At 49.9% G+C, this 14,687-nt stretch overlaps 1 protein-coding gene and 1 pseudogene across 1 annotated transcript in view; both read left to right on the forward strand.

The window, feature by feature from the left end:
• The window catches only part of LOC119861328 (D-beta-hydroxybutyrate dehydrogenase, mitochondrial-like), a 47,094-nt gene extending 37,013 nt beyond the window's left edge, over positions 1 to 10,081 (forward strand). The window contains 4 exon segments of the mRNA XM_038416348.2: positions 431 to 572; positions 7,172 to 7,324; positions 9,040 to 9,303; positions 9,306 to 10,081. Coding sequence (XP_038272276.1) covers positions 431 to 572; positions 7,172 to 7,324; positions 9,040 to 9,303; positions 9,306 to 9,508 — 762 coding nt within the window. The 3' untranslated portion in view covers positions 9,509 to 10,081.
• LOC122455825 lies at positions 586 to 2,566 on the forward strand (annotated as a pseudogene).
• Positions 10,082 to 14,687: the final 4,606 nt, after the last annotated feature.

A 14,687-nucleotide genomic window follows, 5' to 3' on the forward strand; every position in this document is an offset into this window, starting at 1 on the left:
GAATGGGTAGGAATTTTGAGAGTGAGCTATTCAGAGGAGCTGCCAGAAAAGCCTTTACTCTCAAGCCCAGAAAATCTGGACTTCTGTGATCCTTTTGAAAATGTTGGCTCTGTTACCCACAGAGCACTGACACTGGTCAGCACTTACATAGCTCTCTACACCCTCCAAGTGCGGGGCAAACAATAACCAATGAATCCACCTGTGAGGCAGGGAGAAACAGAGTCAGTCTATTTGCTGGGTGGGGAAATTGAGACAGAAATGGGAGGTAAATTCCCAAAGGTTGGACTCGCATTGTGTGATTGCATGGGCCATCTGGGGGCCACCTCTGTATGTGCATTTCCAACAGTGCAAGCCTGTGTCCTTGGGCGTGGGGTTAGATTACTGCTGTTCTGTCTGAGCAGGACATCTGTTTCCTTTCTCTCTTGGGCAGGGTGAGAATGGAGATGGCGCCAGGGAGCTGGAGAGCATGAAATCAGATCGCATGAAAGTGCTGCAGCTAAATGTGTGCAGTGACCAGGAAGTGGCTCAGGCTGTAGAGTTTGTGAAGAACAATCTGAAGGAGCCGGAGAAAGGTAGTGGGGATAACATTACAGGCTGGGGGAGCCTGTGCTCTCAGGCCAATTGCCTTTTCAATTCACTTACATGAACCCTTGTTAAGGAGGAATTACCCCACTAGGGCAGAGTTAAGGTTATCCGAGTGGCTTAGTAATGGATCTGAGTGTTGTGTGGGAGGCATTTCCTGGCTTTAGTTTTTTGTTGTCCCATTCTGGAAGGTGCAAAGGGGAGCTGGACTGTTGCATGACAGCAGATACACGCTGGCAGACAGCAGCCACCTCTTACCATAGGCACCAACTTCCCCTCTGCCCCCGGCCCCATCCCCAATCCACCGCTTCCACGAGGCCCTGCCCCTATTCCAACTCCTTCCCCAAATCCTCACCTCAGCCCTGCCTCTTCCCCGCCTCCTCTTCTGAGTGCTCCACGTTCCTGCTCCTCCCCCTCCCTCCCAGAGTGTGCTAATGCTGCCAAACACCTGTTTGGCAGTGGCTGGGCAGGAAGCGCTGGAAGGTAGGTGGAGGAGCGGGGATGTGGCATGCTCAGGGGAGAAGGAAGAGGTGGGACAAGGGGTAAGGGGAGCTTGGCTAATTTTTCCCCATGGGTGCTCCAGCCCCGGAGCACCCATGGAGTCGGCACCTATGCCTCTTATTACGAATGGCCTGGCTCCTGCTTGATTTGAAGAAAGTTACTACTCGGCAACACTGCAGGTAACCAGGCTGGCAGTGGGAAATGGAGCTTGAAATGGGACCTCCCTGTGCCTCTCCATCTCTCCCCTCTGTATCTGAGCCTGCTTCGGGGAGTTTGTGAGGGTTCTTGGCCCCAGTGGATCACACTGTGCCTGCTCCTCTGTATTCATAGAGCCTGATCGGCCACCCACATGGGAGTAAACCAGCCACCAGCCTCAGACCAGGACTGATGATAAACACATCACATGTCAGGGTAGTGAGCATCTCCTCACAGCTTTCTGTCCAGGGACATCCTCACAGGTGCACTTGGGGGTTTTCTCCATCCAAGAGGTGGGATAGGGCCAGGAGTAGCTTTTTCCTTGCTCATGGCAGGTGTTAAGGTGCTGGGCACATTAAAAGTGTGGCAGAAAGATAGTCCCAAACTTCATTCAAAGTACACAACAGGGTCCTTAATCCCTACATGAATGATGCTATTAAATATAAGGAAGAAATAACCAGAAGTCAGTTCCCACCTCCTCCCCTGAATGTGCCTTCTCTGTGCACAATTCTGTCCTTCCTGCACAACCATTCCACACCTGCCCTGTCTCATCAGATTCCTCTCCACACCTCCCCAAGCTTTTCACGCAGAGCACATTAGCAACAGCGGTGGCTCAGAGCTGTGCTGTACAGAATGAGAGCTTTCAGGCAAACCTCACTGTTGTTTCTCAGACAGTGGCAATGAGATAAAAGTCTGGTTCCTAGCAGGGATGGGCACAGGATCTCTTGTGTACTTCTTCGTCTGATAGGTGGGCAGTCCCTCCTTCATAGAGATTTATGTAGTCGCTCACTGCCATAGGCATGCTCGTGGCAGCTCCCTCTCACTGACATCTTGGGGCAGAGCCATGGGGGCCTGCTGGGATCAAGACTTCAGGGCAACACCATGTCTGGGAGATTGTGGTCCAAGGTCATTTTTGCTGGCTATAAGCGTGGCCTCCAAAACCAAAGGGAGCATATTGCCCTTCTGAACATTAACGGAGTTATACCTGTGACAAGACTGAATTCTGCTTGGGCAAGAGATGTGCCTATGTATACAATGCTAAACACCACACCATGGCTCTTGGTGGCAAGCCCAACACAACACAAGACAGCTGGGCAAAAGTAACACATGCCCATAGAAACAGTGGCTAGCTTTGTGTTAAGTTCCAACCCAACCTTCTTGACAAAACCAGGGGGCACAGAATCAGAGTGATGCTGTGTCCATTTAGAATCTAAATTTTTACTGAAAATACAGTTCAGAATTTTACTCCTGGGGGAATTCTGCACCATTGCACATACAAAGAATTTATGTTCCCTGCAGATTTCTTTGCTTCACCACAGAAAAATGACTCTCTGAAGAGGAAGCAAAGGGAAGCCACAAGAGCAGTTATGTGACCCTCCCCCCGCAGAATGTTTTGGGTGCCCAGGGCAGCTGGCAGAGAGGTAAATCACTGTGGGGTAGGAGGCGGGACTGGGGAAGACCTGGCTGGTGGCTCCGACCCTGCGCCAGGCTGAGCTGCTAGTCCCAGCTGGGCTGGGGAGAACGGGACTTCCTCTTCCCCTGCACAGCATCTGGGGCTGGGTCAGACCCACCCCCAGATTTCTCTCCCGGCTGCAGGAAGCTCTGCTTCCCCCTCCCCCTCAGACTTCCTGCACCCATTGCTCCTCAGCTGCAGGGGGAGGGATTCCTGTAGAGGGAGTTGCTCCCCATCCACCCAACACCCATTCATCCAGACCCCCTCATACCCAGATCCTCTCACTGAGCCTCACTCTCCTGATAAGCCCCATTCCCCTTGCACCTGGACCACCCCAATGAGCCAGGTGCACCTGGATCCCTATCTTACTGAGCCCCAACCAGCTACATCTGGATCCTCACCCCACTGAGCCCCACTCCCCCAGCATCTGAATCCCCCACCCAGACCACCCTGCTGAGCTCTATCCCTCCTACACCCAGCCTCCCCCACCACTGAGCCCCAACCACCTTCACCTGGACCCCCCTGCAGAGTCCGATTACCGTTACACCCAGAAACCCCCAACAAGCCCCTGTGCATCCAGATCCCCCCTGCACCCAGATTCCCCACTGAGCTGCCCGCACCCAGGTTTCCCCACACAGAGCCCTCTCAACCCACACCTGGATCCTCCCACATTAAGCCCCTCCACACTTGGATCCTGTCTTGCTGAGCCTGCCTGCCCACACAGAGGGGCAGGGCCCTGGGGTGTTTCTGGGGCAGGCTGGATCCTTGCGCTGTGTCAGGGTTGGGTGCAGCCTCACGGCTGAATCCGTGTCCCAGGGGTGAGCTGCACAGTGATCTCCCACCTCTGTGCAGCCACTGGCCTGCGCTCTCCAGTGCCATGCTGGAGCCTCCACATTTATTTATATGTATATATAATATAATATATATATTTATATTTTATATTTATATTTAAGGAATCAATTCTGAAGCACTTAGAGGAGAAGAAAGTGATCAGGAACAGTCAGCATGGATTCACCAAGGGAAGGTCATGCCTGACTAATCTAATCGCCTTTTATGATGAGATTACTGGTTCTGTGGATGAAGGGAAAGCAGTGGATGTATTGTTTCTTGACTTTAGCAAAGCTTTTGACACGGTCTCCCACAGCATTCTTGTCAGCAAGTTAAGGAAGTATGGGCCGGATGAATGCACTATAAGGTGGGTAGAAAGCTGGCTAGATTGTCGGGCTCAACGGGTAGTGATCAATGGCTCCATGTCTAGTTGGCAGCCGGTGTCAAGTGGAGTGCCCCAGGGGTCGGTCCTGGGGCCCGTTTTGTTCAATATCTTCATAAATGATCTGGAGGATGGTGTGGATTGCACTCTCAGCAAATTTGCGGATGATACTAAACTGGGAGGAGTGGTAGATACGCTGGAGGGGAGGGATAGGATACAGAAGGACCTAGACAAATTGGAGGATTGGGCCAAAAGAAATCTAATGAGGTTCAATAAGGATAAGTGCAGGGTCCTGCACTTAGGATGGAAGAATCCAATGCACCGCTACAGACTAGGGACCGAATGGCTCGGCAGCAGTTCTGCGGAAAAGGACCTAGGGGTGACAGTGGACGAGAAGCTGGATATGAGTCAGCAGTGTGCCCTTGTTGCCAAGAAGGCCAATGGCATTTTGGGATGTATAAGTAGGGGCATAGCGAGCAGATCGAGGGACGTGATCGTTCCCCTCTATTCGACACTGGTGAGGCCTCATCTGGAGTACTGTGTCCAGTTTTGGGTCCCACACTACAAGAAGGATGTGGATAAATTGGAAAGAGTACAGCGAAGGGCAACAAAAATGATTAGGGGTCTAGAGCACATGACTTATGAGGAGAGGCTGAGGGAGCTGGGATTGTTTAGTCTGCAGAAGAGAAGAATGAGGGGGATTTGATAGCTGCTTTCAACTACCTGAAAGGGGGTTTCAAAGAGGATGGCTCTAGACTGTTCTCAATGGTAGCAGATGACAGAACGAGGAGTAATGGTCTCAAGTTGCAATGGGGGAGGTTTAGATTGGATATTAGGAAAAACTTTTTCACTAAGAGGGTGGTGAAACACTGGAATGCGTTACCTAGGGAGGTGGTAGAATCTCCTTCCTTAGAGGTTTTAAGGTCAGGCTTGACAAAGCCCTGGCTAGGATGATTTAACTGGGACTTGGTCCTGCTTTGAGCAGGGGGTTGGACTAGATGACCTTCTGGGGTCCCTTCCAACCCAGATATTCTATGATTCTATGATTCTATTTGACAAATAAAATTTTCAGAATTTTAAAATATTGTGTGCAGAATTTTAAATTTTTTGGTGCAGAATGCTCTCAGGAGTAGAATTTGTTCCAAAACACACAGAAAGCAAAGCATTCCAGACAGAGTGTCTGGGCTTTGAGATGCTAAACTCTTTGGGGTGGGTAGTGTCTCTATTTCTCTTTGGTCTTGGGCCACACCCACCAGTGTTGACACTAAACAAATAATAATGATAATGCTCTTTAAACATGTGCCAGATGACTATCAAAGTTCTGTTACAGACTACTATGATATGATTGACTAATGATGGAATCTCATAAAGGATTAACTACTTTAATTAGCTTTTTCATAAATGGTTCTAAATGTACTAAATTTATTATACAGGCTCTGGTTACAGAGAGACCTGTTCCAGGACATGGCAGGGAGCCAAGAACTCTTGTGCCAAAGCTCTGCTGTAAGCCCTGTTCCCTCTCTGGCCTCGGGGAAGTCATGACAAACTCATTCAATACAAGTCTCTGCCGAACTCTCTGACTTCTGTGAAATTACACCAGGGATTAATCAGGCACTCTGTGTCCTAATACCGTAGTACTCTTATAATTATTTATTATCTGTGGGTGCTACCCCAACACATACCCTTATCAGGATCGGGGCCTCATTTTGCTGGGTGCTGCTCAAACATAATTTAAGATAGTCTCTTCCCCAAGGACTTTACAGTCTACAATAAGGACAACGCTTAACAGGTGAGTGTGTAACACAGGGAGAACGTGTCTGGGGGATGGGAGCAGTATGTGTAGCAGAAATAGAGACATAGCGTTGCCTGGATTAGCTATGTTTATAATTTACAATCTTCAATTACAAATAATTGTATGTACACGGACACCAAAATAAATGAACAGAGGTTTCAGTGGCTCTTCCAACAGCCACGGTTGGCTGGGCAGAGGAGCCTGTTCATTATGTGGTAGGACAGGTGAGCAGATAAGTATAATGGGGACCCTGATAATGACGGCCCTACCACAACAGAAATAATAATAAATACATGACTAAATAACTGATCAGAATTTTGCAGTGTCTGATCCTTGTTTTCCTATTGTTTCCTCTGTCATTATCGTTAGTTATTACTTACATCACACCATATGGATATAAACAGGACTTTAGAAGAAAGACAGAGTCCTTACTCTGAAGAACGTAAAATCTAAGGTCTCAATCCTGCAGACAATCCTAAAGACAACCCTGTCTTTAGTGCAAACGAATGAGGTTCTGCTGTAGTAAGGATTGAAAGTAGCTAAATTGTGGGCTGGTTACGAGTTGCTGCCCTCTGCAAACACCGGAGAAAGAACTTGAATGGCAGAACCCTGCAGAGGTGCCACGGTTAAGTCAGGACTTTCAAAAGTGGCCTCTGATGTTTCAGGTGCCCATCTTGAGCCCGTTTATTCAGAGGTACTGAGCATCCTCATTCCCCCACAAGTAGGTGAGACCCATGGCTGCTCAGCCCCTCTGGAAATCAGACTCCAGGTTAGGCTCCCCAAATCAAATGTTATCCTTCATCTTCTCTGGCTTGAGGAGGACACTGTGCCACTGCTAGAGAGGCAGCCACTCCAGGGGAGCTCTTGCCTATTTCTCTCTTTTTGTACTCTTCAGTCAAACACCAGCCAGAGTGGACCATGGTTAGTGGGACAGATACAGGTCCATCCCAGCCTCAGGAGAGCCAACAACATGACAGCAAGCAACATTCCTGAGGGTCAGGTGCTGGCCCCTCACTAACTTTCCTGGTGCTTTGAGCCAATGCCTTGATGCTCTTCTGTCTCTCCAGTTTAGGAATGTAAAATGTTAACCGGTGAGCATTTGTCTTACCGGTTAACCCGCCTTAATGTTAACCCCGACGCCGGCTGGAGCAGCCCCAGCCATACCGACTGGCTCTTTAATCGGTTAACAATTTAAATGAAATATTTTTAATCGTTTAAACGATTAACTTTTAAAACAATATTTACGTCTCTACTCCTGTTCTTCCCATGTTACTGAAGCCCACTGCAGTGTTGTTGGTGTATTTCACTGTCCTAGATGAAAATGTCCTGTTTTTTCCAGCAGGTTGTTTTACCCTGAGAGAAGATGAAATCCCAGAAGAGCTGTTTCTCCCTGAGGGAACCCCCACTTAAACCCTTTAACCCTTTTGTTTATTGTCAGGTCTCTGGGGCTTGGTAAATAACGCTGGAGTATCAGCCTTCGGAGAGGTGGAATTCACAAGCATAGACAAGTACAAGGAGGTGGCTGACATCAACTTGTGGGGAACTGTCAGAGTGACCAAGGCTTTCCTGCCCCTTGTTCGAAGAGCTAAAGGTACAGATGGCATCTGGCATGGCTGCAGTCGGAGAGAAGCTTTGCAAAGCAACAGGGAAAAGCCACTAGAAACCATCTCAAGTTCTGCCTTCAATGACACCTGTGCAAGCCCCTGAGGCTGTACAGGCTTGAGGGAGAGCAGTATTTGGCTGTAATATGAGCACTTTGCAGATCTATAGCAAATCACCTTGTGTAACTCCTGTCATTGAGGGGACCCGAGCTATAGCAAGGATGATAAATGAGGTTATAACAATATCTATGCACAGAGCCATTTTAGATGCTTCCCAAAAAGCCAGTCCAGCTAAACATGCCAGTGAGGTAATAAATATGAGGAAATCTGAAGGACTCTTGGAGGCAGTAGGCGGATGCAAGCCCAGCCTCCTGCTCTGGGAAGGGAGACACAAACACACAAGAGGTGACACTGAGAAGTTTTTTCCAAGTATCATTTATATTGTGTGCTGCTAAATATATCCCAGCTGCCCTATAAGTAACTGCCCAGCCAAGTTTATATGTTGTTGTTCCTGTTCCGTTGTCATGGTGAAGGTGCATACAGAGTGTGAACGACAGTGTAGAAACGAAGTGTGCCACTCTGCTCCATGTGGCTCTAACATTTCAAGCCCCGAAGCTTGGCCCCATAAAACTCCTTATTACTGCAATAGTAGAGAGGATTTTCAGGGTCAGTTCAGCTAATGTAGCTGAACATGTGGCTGCAGGCTCCCCAGTGCACTGCCCCCTGCTCCCCCAGGAGCTGGATGAAACACTAGAGGAGGTTTACTGCTCCTGCTCCCAGCCCTACTGGAGTACAAACCACTTTGCGCTGACTGAGCACTGTGGTGAGTATGGACTGTCCCTGTGGGATCAGGATGTTTCCCCTTTATCACAGCTGCAGCAGGGCTGCAATCACAGCTCCCTCCCCTCCTGTTTAACAGGAAAGCTCCATCCCTCTCCCATCACTCTCCACACATGCACGCCCCAGTTCCAGACACAGACCAATATGTGAATTGGCTCCAGAGAAACCTCCCCTGCACTGGCGTGTGTATGTGTGTATGGGGTGGGGGGGAGGGGAGGAGAGAGAAGGCCACCCAGAGAGTCCTGAGGCTCCCAGCTTTGGGCCCCAAATGCTCCTGAGCTAGCCCTGTCTGAGGTTTTGCTCAATATTCATTATTACCTGGAAATGGTAATGGATTGCAGCTCTTTGGTGAGTTTATGGAATGGATGGAGCGGCCGTGGCCCTCGGAAATCCCCATCCACGTGCCCATAACAAATATGGCTGCCTCATCTTCTGTCCCCTGCTCCTCCTTGGCTAACACCCAGCTAGCAAATACAAAGTGAGTATCAGCGGAATTATTCCTGGTGTGGAGGTGGAAAGGGGCAAGTTCTTCCAGGCACAGGAAGGAGAGGGGGTAGACTGAGAAGATGACCGGTGATGAGATTAACCATGTTTGTGGTGGGGAGCCCTGACGACAGCGTGATTTCTGGAAGTCAGTCAGCAGCCAGGGCTGAGGGAGAGAATGTGTCAGTAGCATGAGGATCAAAGGAGGGTGCTTGCTGCCATGTCTTGGCTTAGGAGCCCCTTATCCTCCAGCACAGAGTTTATGTTGTCTGGAGATTATTCCCTGAACAGGTTATCCTGTCACCAGTCTATTCAGGCGTCCATCCTGCCTAGCCCAGAACAGAGGCTACCAATTTCCTTTTCCTGTCTCTGTCCACTCCAGGTCGTGTGGTGAACATCACCAGCATGTTAGGGCAGATGGCCAGCCCTTCCCGCTCCTCCTATTGCGTTTCCAAGTTTGGCGTGGCAGCCTTCTCCGACTGCCTCCGGCAGGAAATGTACCACTGGGGTGTCCATGTCATCCTCATTGAACCCAGCAACTTTGTAGCTGCTACTGGCATTCTGACACGTGAGAGCATCGAAGCCCAAGCAGAGGAGCTGTGGAGAGGAGCCAGCAAAACTGTCCGGGAAGACTATGGGAAACCTTATTCACACAGCAGATAACCCTGATGAAGACCTTCATTAACAGCGGCCTGAGGGACATGTCACTCGTCCTGAACGACATCACGGATGCGCTCACTTCCAAGTACCCTTACACCCGGTACAATCCCATGGAGGCCCACTGGCGCGTGAGGCTGCACGTCATGACTCACCTGCCCACCGCACTTGCAGACTGGCTGTATATTTACTGAGCCACACTTTAAATAACTGGCCTGACAGCACCCACTCCCTGTGTGTATTCGGATCTTAAAATTGATCAGTGGTATTTAGAGACGGACCAGCTCCAGAACACCACGTCTCTCTGCACGAGGTGGTTTGGGCAGGGTCAGGGCTTCGGCCCACGTCTGGGTTGTGGAACACTGAGAAAAGACTGGTTCTGGCCCCTTCCTACTCCTCACTCGGTCATACTCCCTGCTGCTCCAAGGGCTTTTCCACTGCGCTGTAGAGGTGGCAGGGGAAGGTTTGTTATAATGGGACAAATCTGTTCCTGGTGTAATGAGGCCAGCTGAGCTCCCTCCAGCATGGATTTCTCTCATTAATGGGATCTTGCCAAGGTCAGGCTGGTTGTGGCAATGCTCGTAGATATCTCAAAGAAAAGAGCTAAAATGGGAAACAAAAGCAGCGTTTTCCATTAGATCAGAACTAGGTCAGTCACAACTTCTCTGCTCCCCACCCTCGTGATATTGCTGAGTCACACGACTCCACAGCCGTCTCTAGGGAAAACAGCAGCATGACCTCTAAATGGCTTAATTATGCAGGGTCAAGTTAGGAAAAAACTAGACGGCTCCGCAAGTGCAAAATCTCAGTAGAGAGAGGCCGTCCTCTCCAGACACTGTAACCAGGGAGCTGACGGAGCTACTACTAGAGCCAGGGCCCAGATGTGGGCTGGGAGGGAGCACGTCTAAAGGGGTTTGGAACCTTCCCTAACTCTCTTATTGGCTGCTGGAGTGACAGGCCCTGAGACCAGGGCTTAGATAGCTCTAGAAATGCCCCTTTGTGGGCAGACTTTCAGCGCTGGAAGACAAACAGGCACTTGGCTTCTGGCCCAGTTTTGGAATAAAACCACATTGGGGCTGCCCCAGCAGCTGCTCTCATCTGGCACAGCTGCTCCTGCCCCTCCGCCCCAAAGACACCAGTTGTTCCTACTGAGAATCTCCCGCCCAGATCCACTGCCCTGGGGATGGGCCAGGCAGATTGTCACATCCCATCCATTGTGACAGAGTTCATGGATCCTGCCGTAGCTTGGCTCACTGGAGCCCATGGAGAAAGCCATGCTGACCAAGCCAGCAGCGTGGAGATTTATGGGTTAGTAATCCCTGTCAGGGGCTTGAGCATCTCAGCTGTGCGCCTGGCTGAGTGAAGGTTCTCATGCAGCTGGGCCTCCTTAGTGTTCACTAGAGGGCTGGATGAGGGCCCTCAGCGGGAGAAGCAAGGGTTTGCTGATCAGAAGTCAGGACAGGGCGCTCTGGAGGTGGGTGGTGCTTCCTGGGAGCTTGGCTGGCGGTTCGGTGTTGAGGTCGTTAACTCTGTGAAGGGCTGTAGCCAGGGACTATGCCATTCAGGTCTGTTGGTTAAACAAGAACCCCTGTAGGAAACAGCAGAGAGGGATTGCTGATGTTGCTTATTCCAGGGTGTCCTGTGAGCACTTCCTGAGCATGCAGCCCCCAGCCCTACTGCTGTCCTGGACCCCCTCTGGGTTGAGAGGGTAGGGATGCCACGATCACTGGATGCTCAGTGTGCTGGGGAGAATGAGTTGGAGTGGGGGAGGTTCAGTCCATCTCCCAGTGGGTGGGTGTCCCCAGCACAAATAGCATCCTCATGGCTGGTACTAACTGGCCCCCCTTTGGCCCTGCCTAGCCTGCCTTCTCAACAACCCCCAGACACCCACACTGAATAAGAACCATCCCCACAGGACACTGAAATACCTGGATAGTCTGAATACAAAGCCCTGAGTGGATGCTGCAAGGGGCACCATTTCTTTCTTTTTATTAATATTTCACAATGAAATGGCAATATGACAATAAGTGTCTCCTCAGAAACCTTTCTGGTATTTCTGCAGCTAATGAGAGTAGATGTGTCTGGTGGCTAAGGGACGGGGCCTGTTGTTCGTAGCATCGGGGTGCTTTGTCTTTGCTAGTGCTGGAGTTGCTCAGCACCTCGCCCCTTCTCTAAGGAGTGGCTGCTTGTAAGACCATGATCTGATTCCCGGCACTGCTGGTCAGGTTGGGGATCGATCGTCCAACTTCAGCACAGGTATACAGCACACATGCTCCCTGCTGCTGCTGTTTGTTCTGTTTCAAACTGATGTGAGATAAAAGTGAATTTCAAACCAGTTTTCAGAGTAGCAGCCGTGTTAGTCTGTATTCGCAAAAAGAAAAGGAGGTCTTGTAGCACCTTAGAGACTAACAAATTTTTTTGACCATAAGCTTTCGTGAGCTACAGCTCACTTCATCGGATGCATTCGATGGAAAACCAGTTTGTCACTCATCCCAACCCTGCCCTCCTACATGAGTTACAGCATTTTATAGAACACAGATTGTACCTGTGGCTGGAATCCAAATCCAGTTGTAAATGCTGTTTGATGTCGTGAAACCTCTTGAGAGTAAGGGAGGCTTCACATGGAGCTTGTGTGGAGAGGGCATGTGTTATAAATAAGGATTGGAAACTCTGGGCTGTAGGGCTATTTTCCATTGCAGATCACAAGTGTACAGAGAATGTCAGGGATGCAGGATGCCTGTTACTGGAAAAGATAAGATACCCTGGTGTTAAGCTACAGCATTGCACGTCTGCTGTCCTCTGTATCCTTTGTGTCACCTGCATTGTGAAATTCTGGGAACACTAAGTACCACTTGATTACACAGAAGGGAAAATAAAGGAAATTTATAGAGAACATGTTTTTTCCAATTCTTGTATTTTTTACATTTTCTCTTTTTCTCTGTGGACTCTGTCACAGATCAGGGCGTCTCTGGTCCAGCACAGCAGCCGCTCCCAGCTCCTCAGCCGCCACCTCTCTTAGGTGGAGACCTGTGTCTCTCCCCCTACTGAGCTGCACAGCTCCCTGCCTCCACTGTGAATTCCCCAGCAGTCAGACTGCCTGAGCTGACTGCTTTGCCTTCCCCCTCAGAGGCTCTCAACAGCATAATTATCCATAGGTGTAAGTTACTGGGCAGCCCTTTCTAAACAAGGGCATGCTTGGGGTGAAAGCAGGACAAACAAAACACTGAAAACAATAAAAGAACCTGTACGCATGCTGAAGAGCTTACCAGTGATCACCCCAGCACCGGCTCTGGTAGGAATCAGTCCTTCAAATCCCACACCGGGGTCTTCCTGTGGGGACAGGTTCAGAACAAGCACCCCCACGAGTAGGTCAAGTCCCTTCAACCCTCCTGCCCAGAAAGGAGTGGGGCCCCTGCCTTGTCTAGAAGGGCCTGTCCGGGTGCTGGATCAGAAAGCAAGCCCTAAGTCACTTTAGAATTTAGATGCAGCCTATTAACCGACAGAGAATGTACTTTTGGATAATCTAGAGCAGTGGTCTCCAAACTGGGGTGCGCGAGATGATCCTAGGGGGTGCGCGCCAGATGGCACTCTGCCGTTTTTTTTTTCTTTGGTGGCAGCTCTGCACATCCACGGCTGGTGTTCCCCTCTGGCGGCCTGCCTGTGGCTGGTCTTCCGGTTTTCTTCCGTGGGTGGCGCGTCTGCGGCAGGTCTTCTGGTCTTCGCCCTGCAGGTGCATAAGTCAAAAAGTTTGGAGACCGCTGATCTAGAGAATCCAGTTGGAACCAGTATCTGTGAGCCTTTTCAGGCAGTGGTGCCTGGCAGTTGTTATAACGTGAGTGAATTTGCCCCCCACTGTTTTTAGTTCCTGGAGACCCGAGGGCTTGCTCCCTCATGGAATTACAGACAATCCCTGGCCCACAATGACACACACATTTAACTCAATAAGATTTGTCCAGGATGTTGCCAGGTCTATCACAGGTCTGCAGCACTTACTTACCTGAGTAGCCCATTGGAGTAAAGGGATTCAGATAAGTAAGGGCTCCAGGACTGAGTTTTATGTGGCTTTTAAAATCATAGGAGTTCATATTCTGTCATTGAAACAGACCTGCTCTCTATGGTGCCAATAGGGAGGGAAGGATGAAGAGGTAAGTAGCCTGCACTGGTAGCGTGGCTGTCAGCTACCACACACGCCCCATGCACTGAACAAATGCTGCTATAGCTCAGCGCCATTGAGGCTCTTGACCAGGGATCTCAAACTCAAATGACCATGAGGGCCATATGAGGACTAGTACATTGGCCCGAGGGCCGCACCACTGATCACCCTGTCCCGCCCCCACTCCACCCCTTCATAGAATCATAGAATCATAGAATATCAGGGTTGGAAGGGACCCCAGAAGGTCATCTAGTCCAACCCCCTGCTCAAAGCAGGACCAAGTCCCAGTTAAATCATCCCAGCCAGGGCTTTGTCAAGCCTGACCTTAAAAACCTCTAAGGAAGGAGATTCTACCACCTCCCTAGGTAACGCATTCCAGTGTTTCACCACCCTCTTAGTGAAAAAGTTTTTCCTAATATCCAATCTAAACCTCCCCCATTGCAACTTGAGACCATTACTCCTCGTTCTGTCATCTGCTACCATTGAGAACAGTCTAGAGCCATCCTCTTTGAAACCCCCTTTCAGGTAGTTGAAAGCAGCTATCAAATCCCCCCTCATTCTTCTCTTCTGCAGACTAAACAATCCCAGCTCCCTCAGCCTCTCCTCATAAGTCATGTGCTCTAGACCCCTAATCATTTTCGTTGCCCTTCGTTGTACTCTTTCCAATTTATCCACATCCTTCCTGTAGTGTGGGGCCCAAAACTGGACACAGTACTCCAGATGAGGCCTCACCAGTGTCGAATAGAGGGGAACGATCACGTCCCTCGATCTGCTCGCTATGCCCCTACTTATACATCCCAAAATGCCATTGGCCTTCTTGGCAACAAGGGCACACTGCTGACTCATATCCAGCTTCTCGTCCACTGTCACCCCTAGGTCCTTTTCCGCAGAACTGCTGCCGAGCCATTCGGTCCCTAGTCTGTAGCGGTGCATTGGATTCTTCCATCCTAAGTGCAGGACCCTGCACTTATCCTTATTGAACCTCATTAGATTTCTTTTGGCCCAATCCTCCAATTTGTCTAGGTCCTTCTGTATCCTATCCCTCCCCTCCAGCGTATCTACCACTCCTCCCAGTTTAGTATCATCCGCAAATTTGCTGAGAGTGCAATCCACACCATCCTCCAGATCATTTATGAAGATATTGAACAAAACGGGCCCCAGGACCGACCCCTGGGGCACTCCACTTGACACCGGCTGCCAACTAGACATGGAGCCATTGA

Source organism: Dermochelys coriacea, chromosome 9, assembly GCF_009764565.3.
Source record: "Dermochelys coriacea isolate rDerCor1 chromosome 9, rDerCor1.pri.v4, whole genome shotgun sequence".
Classification (NCBI taxonomy): Eukaryota; Metazoa; Chordata; order Testudines; family Dermochelyidae; genus Dermochelys; species Dermochelys coriacea.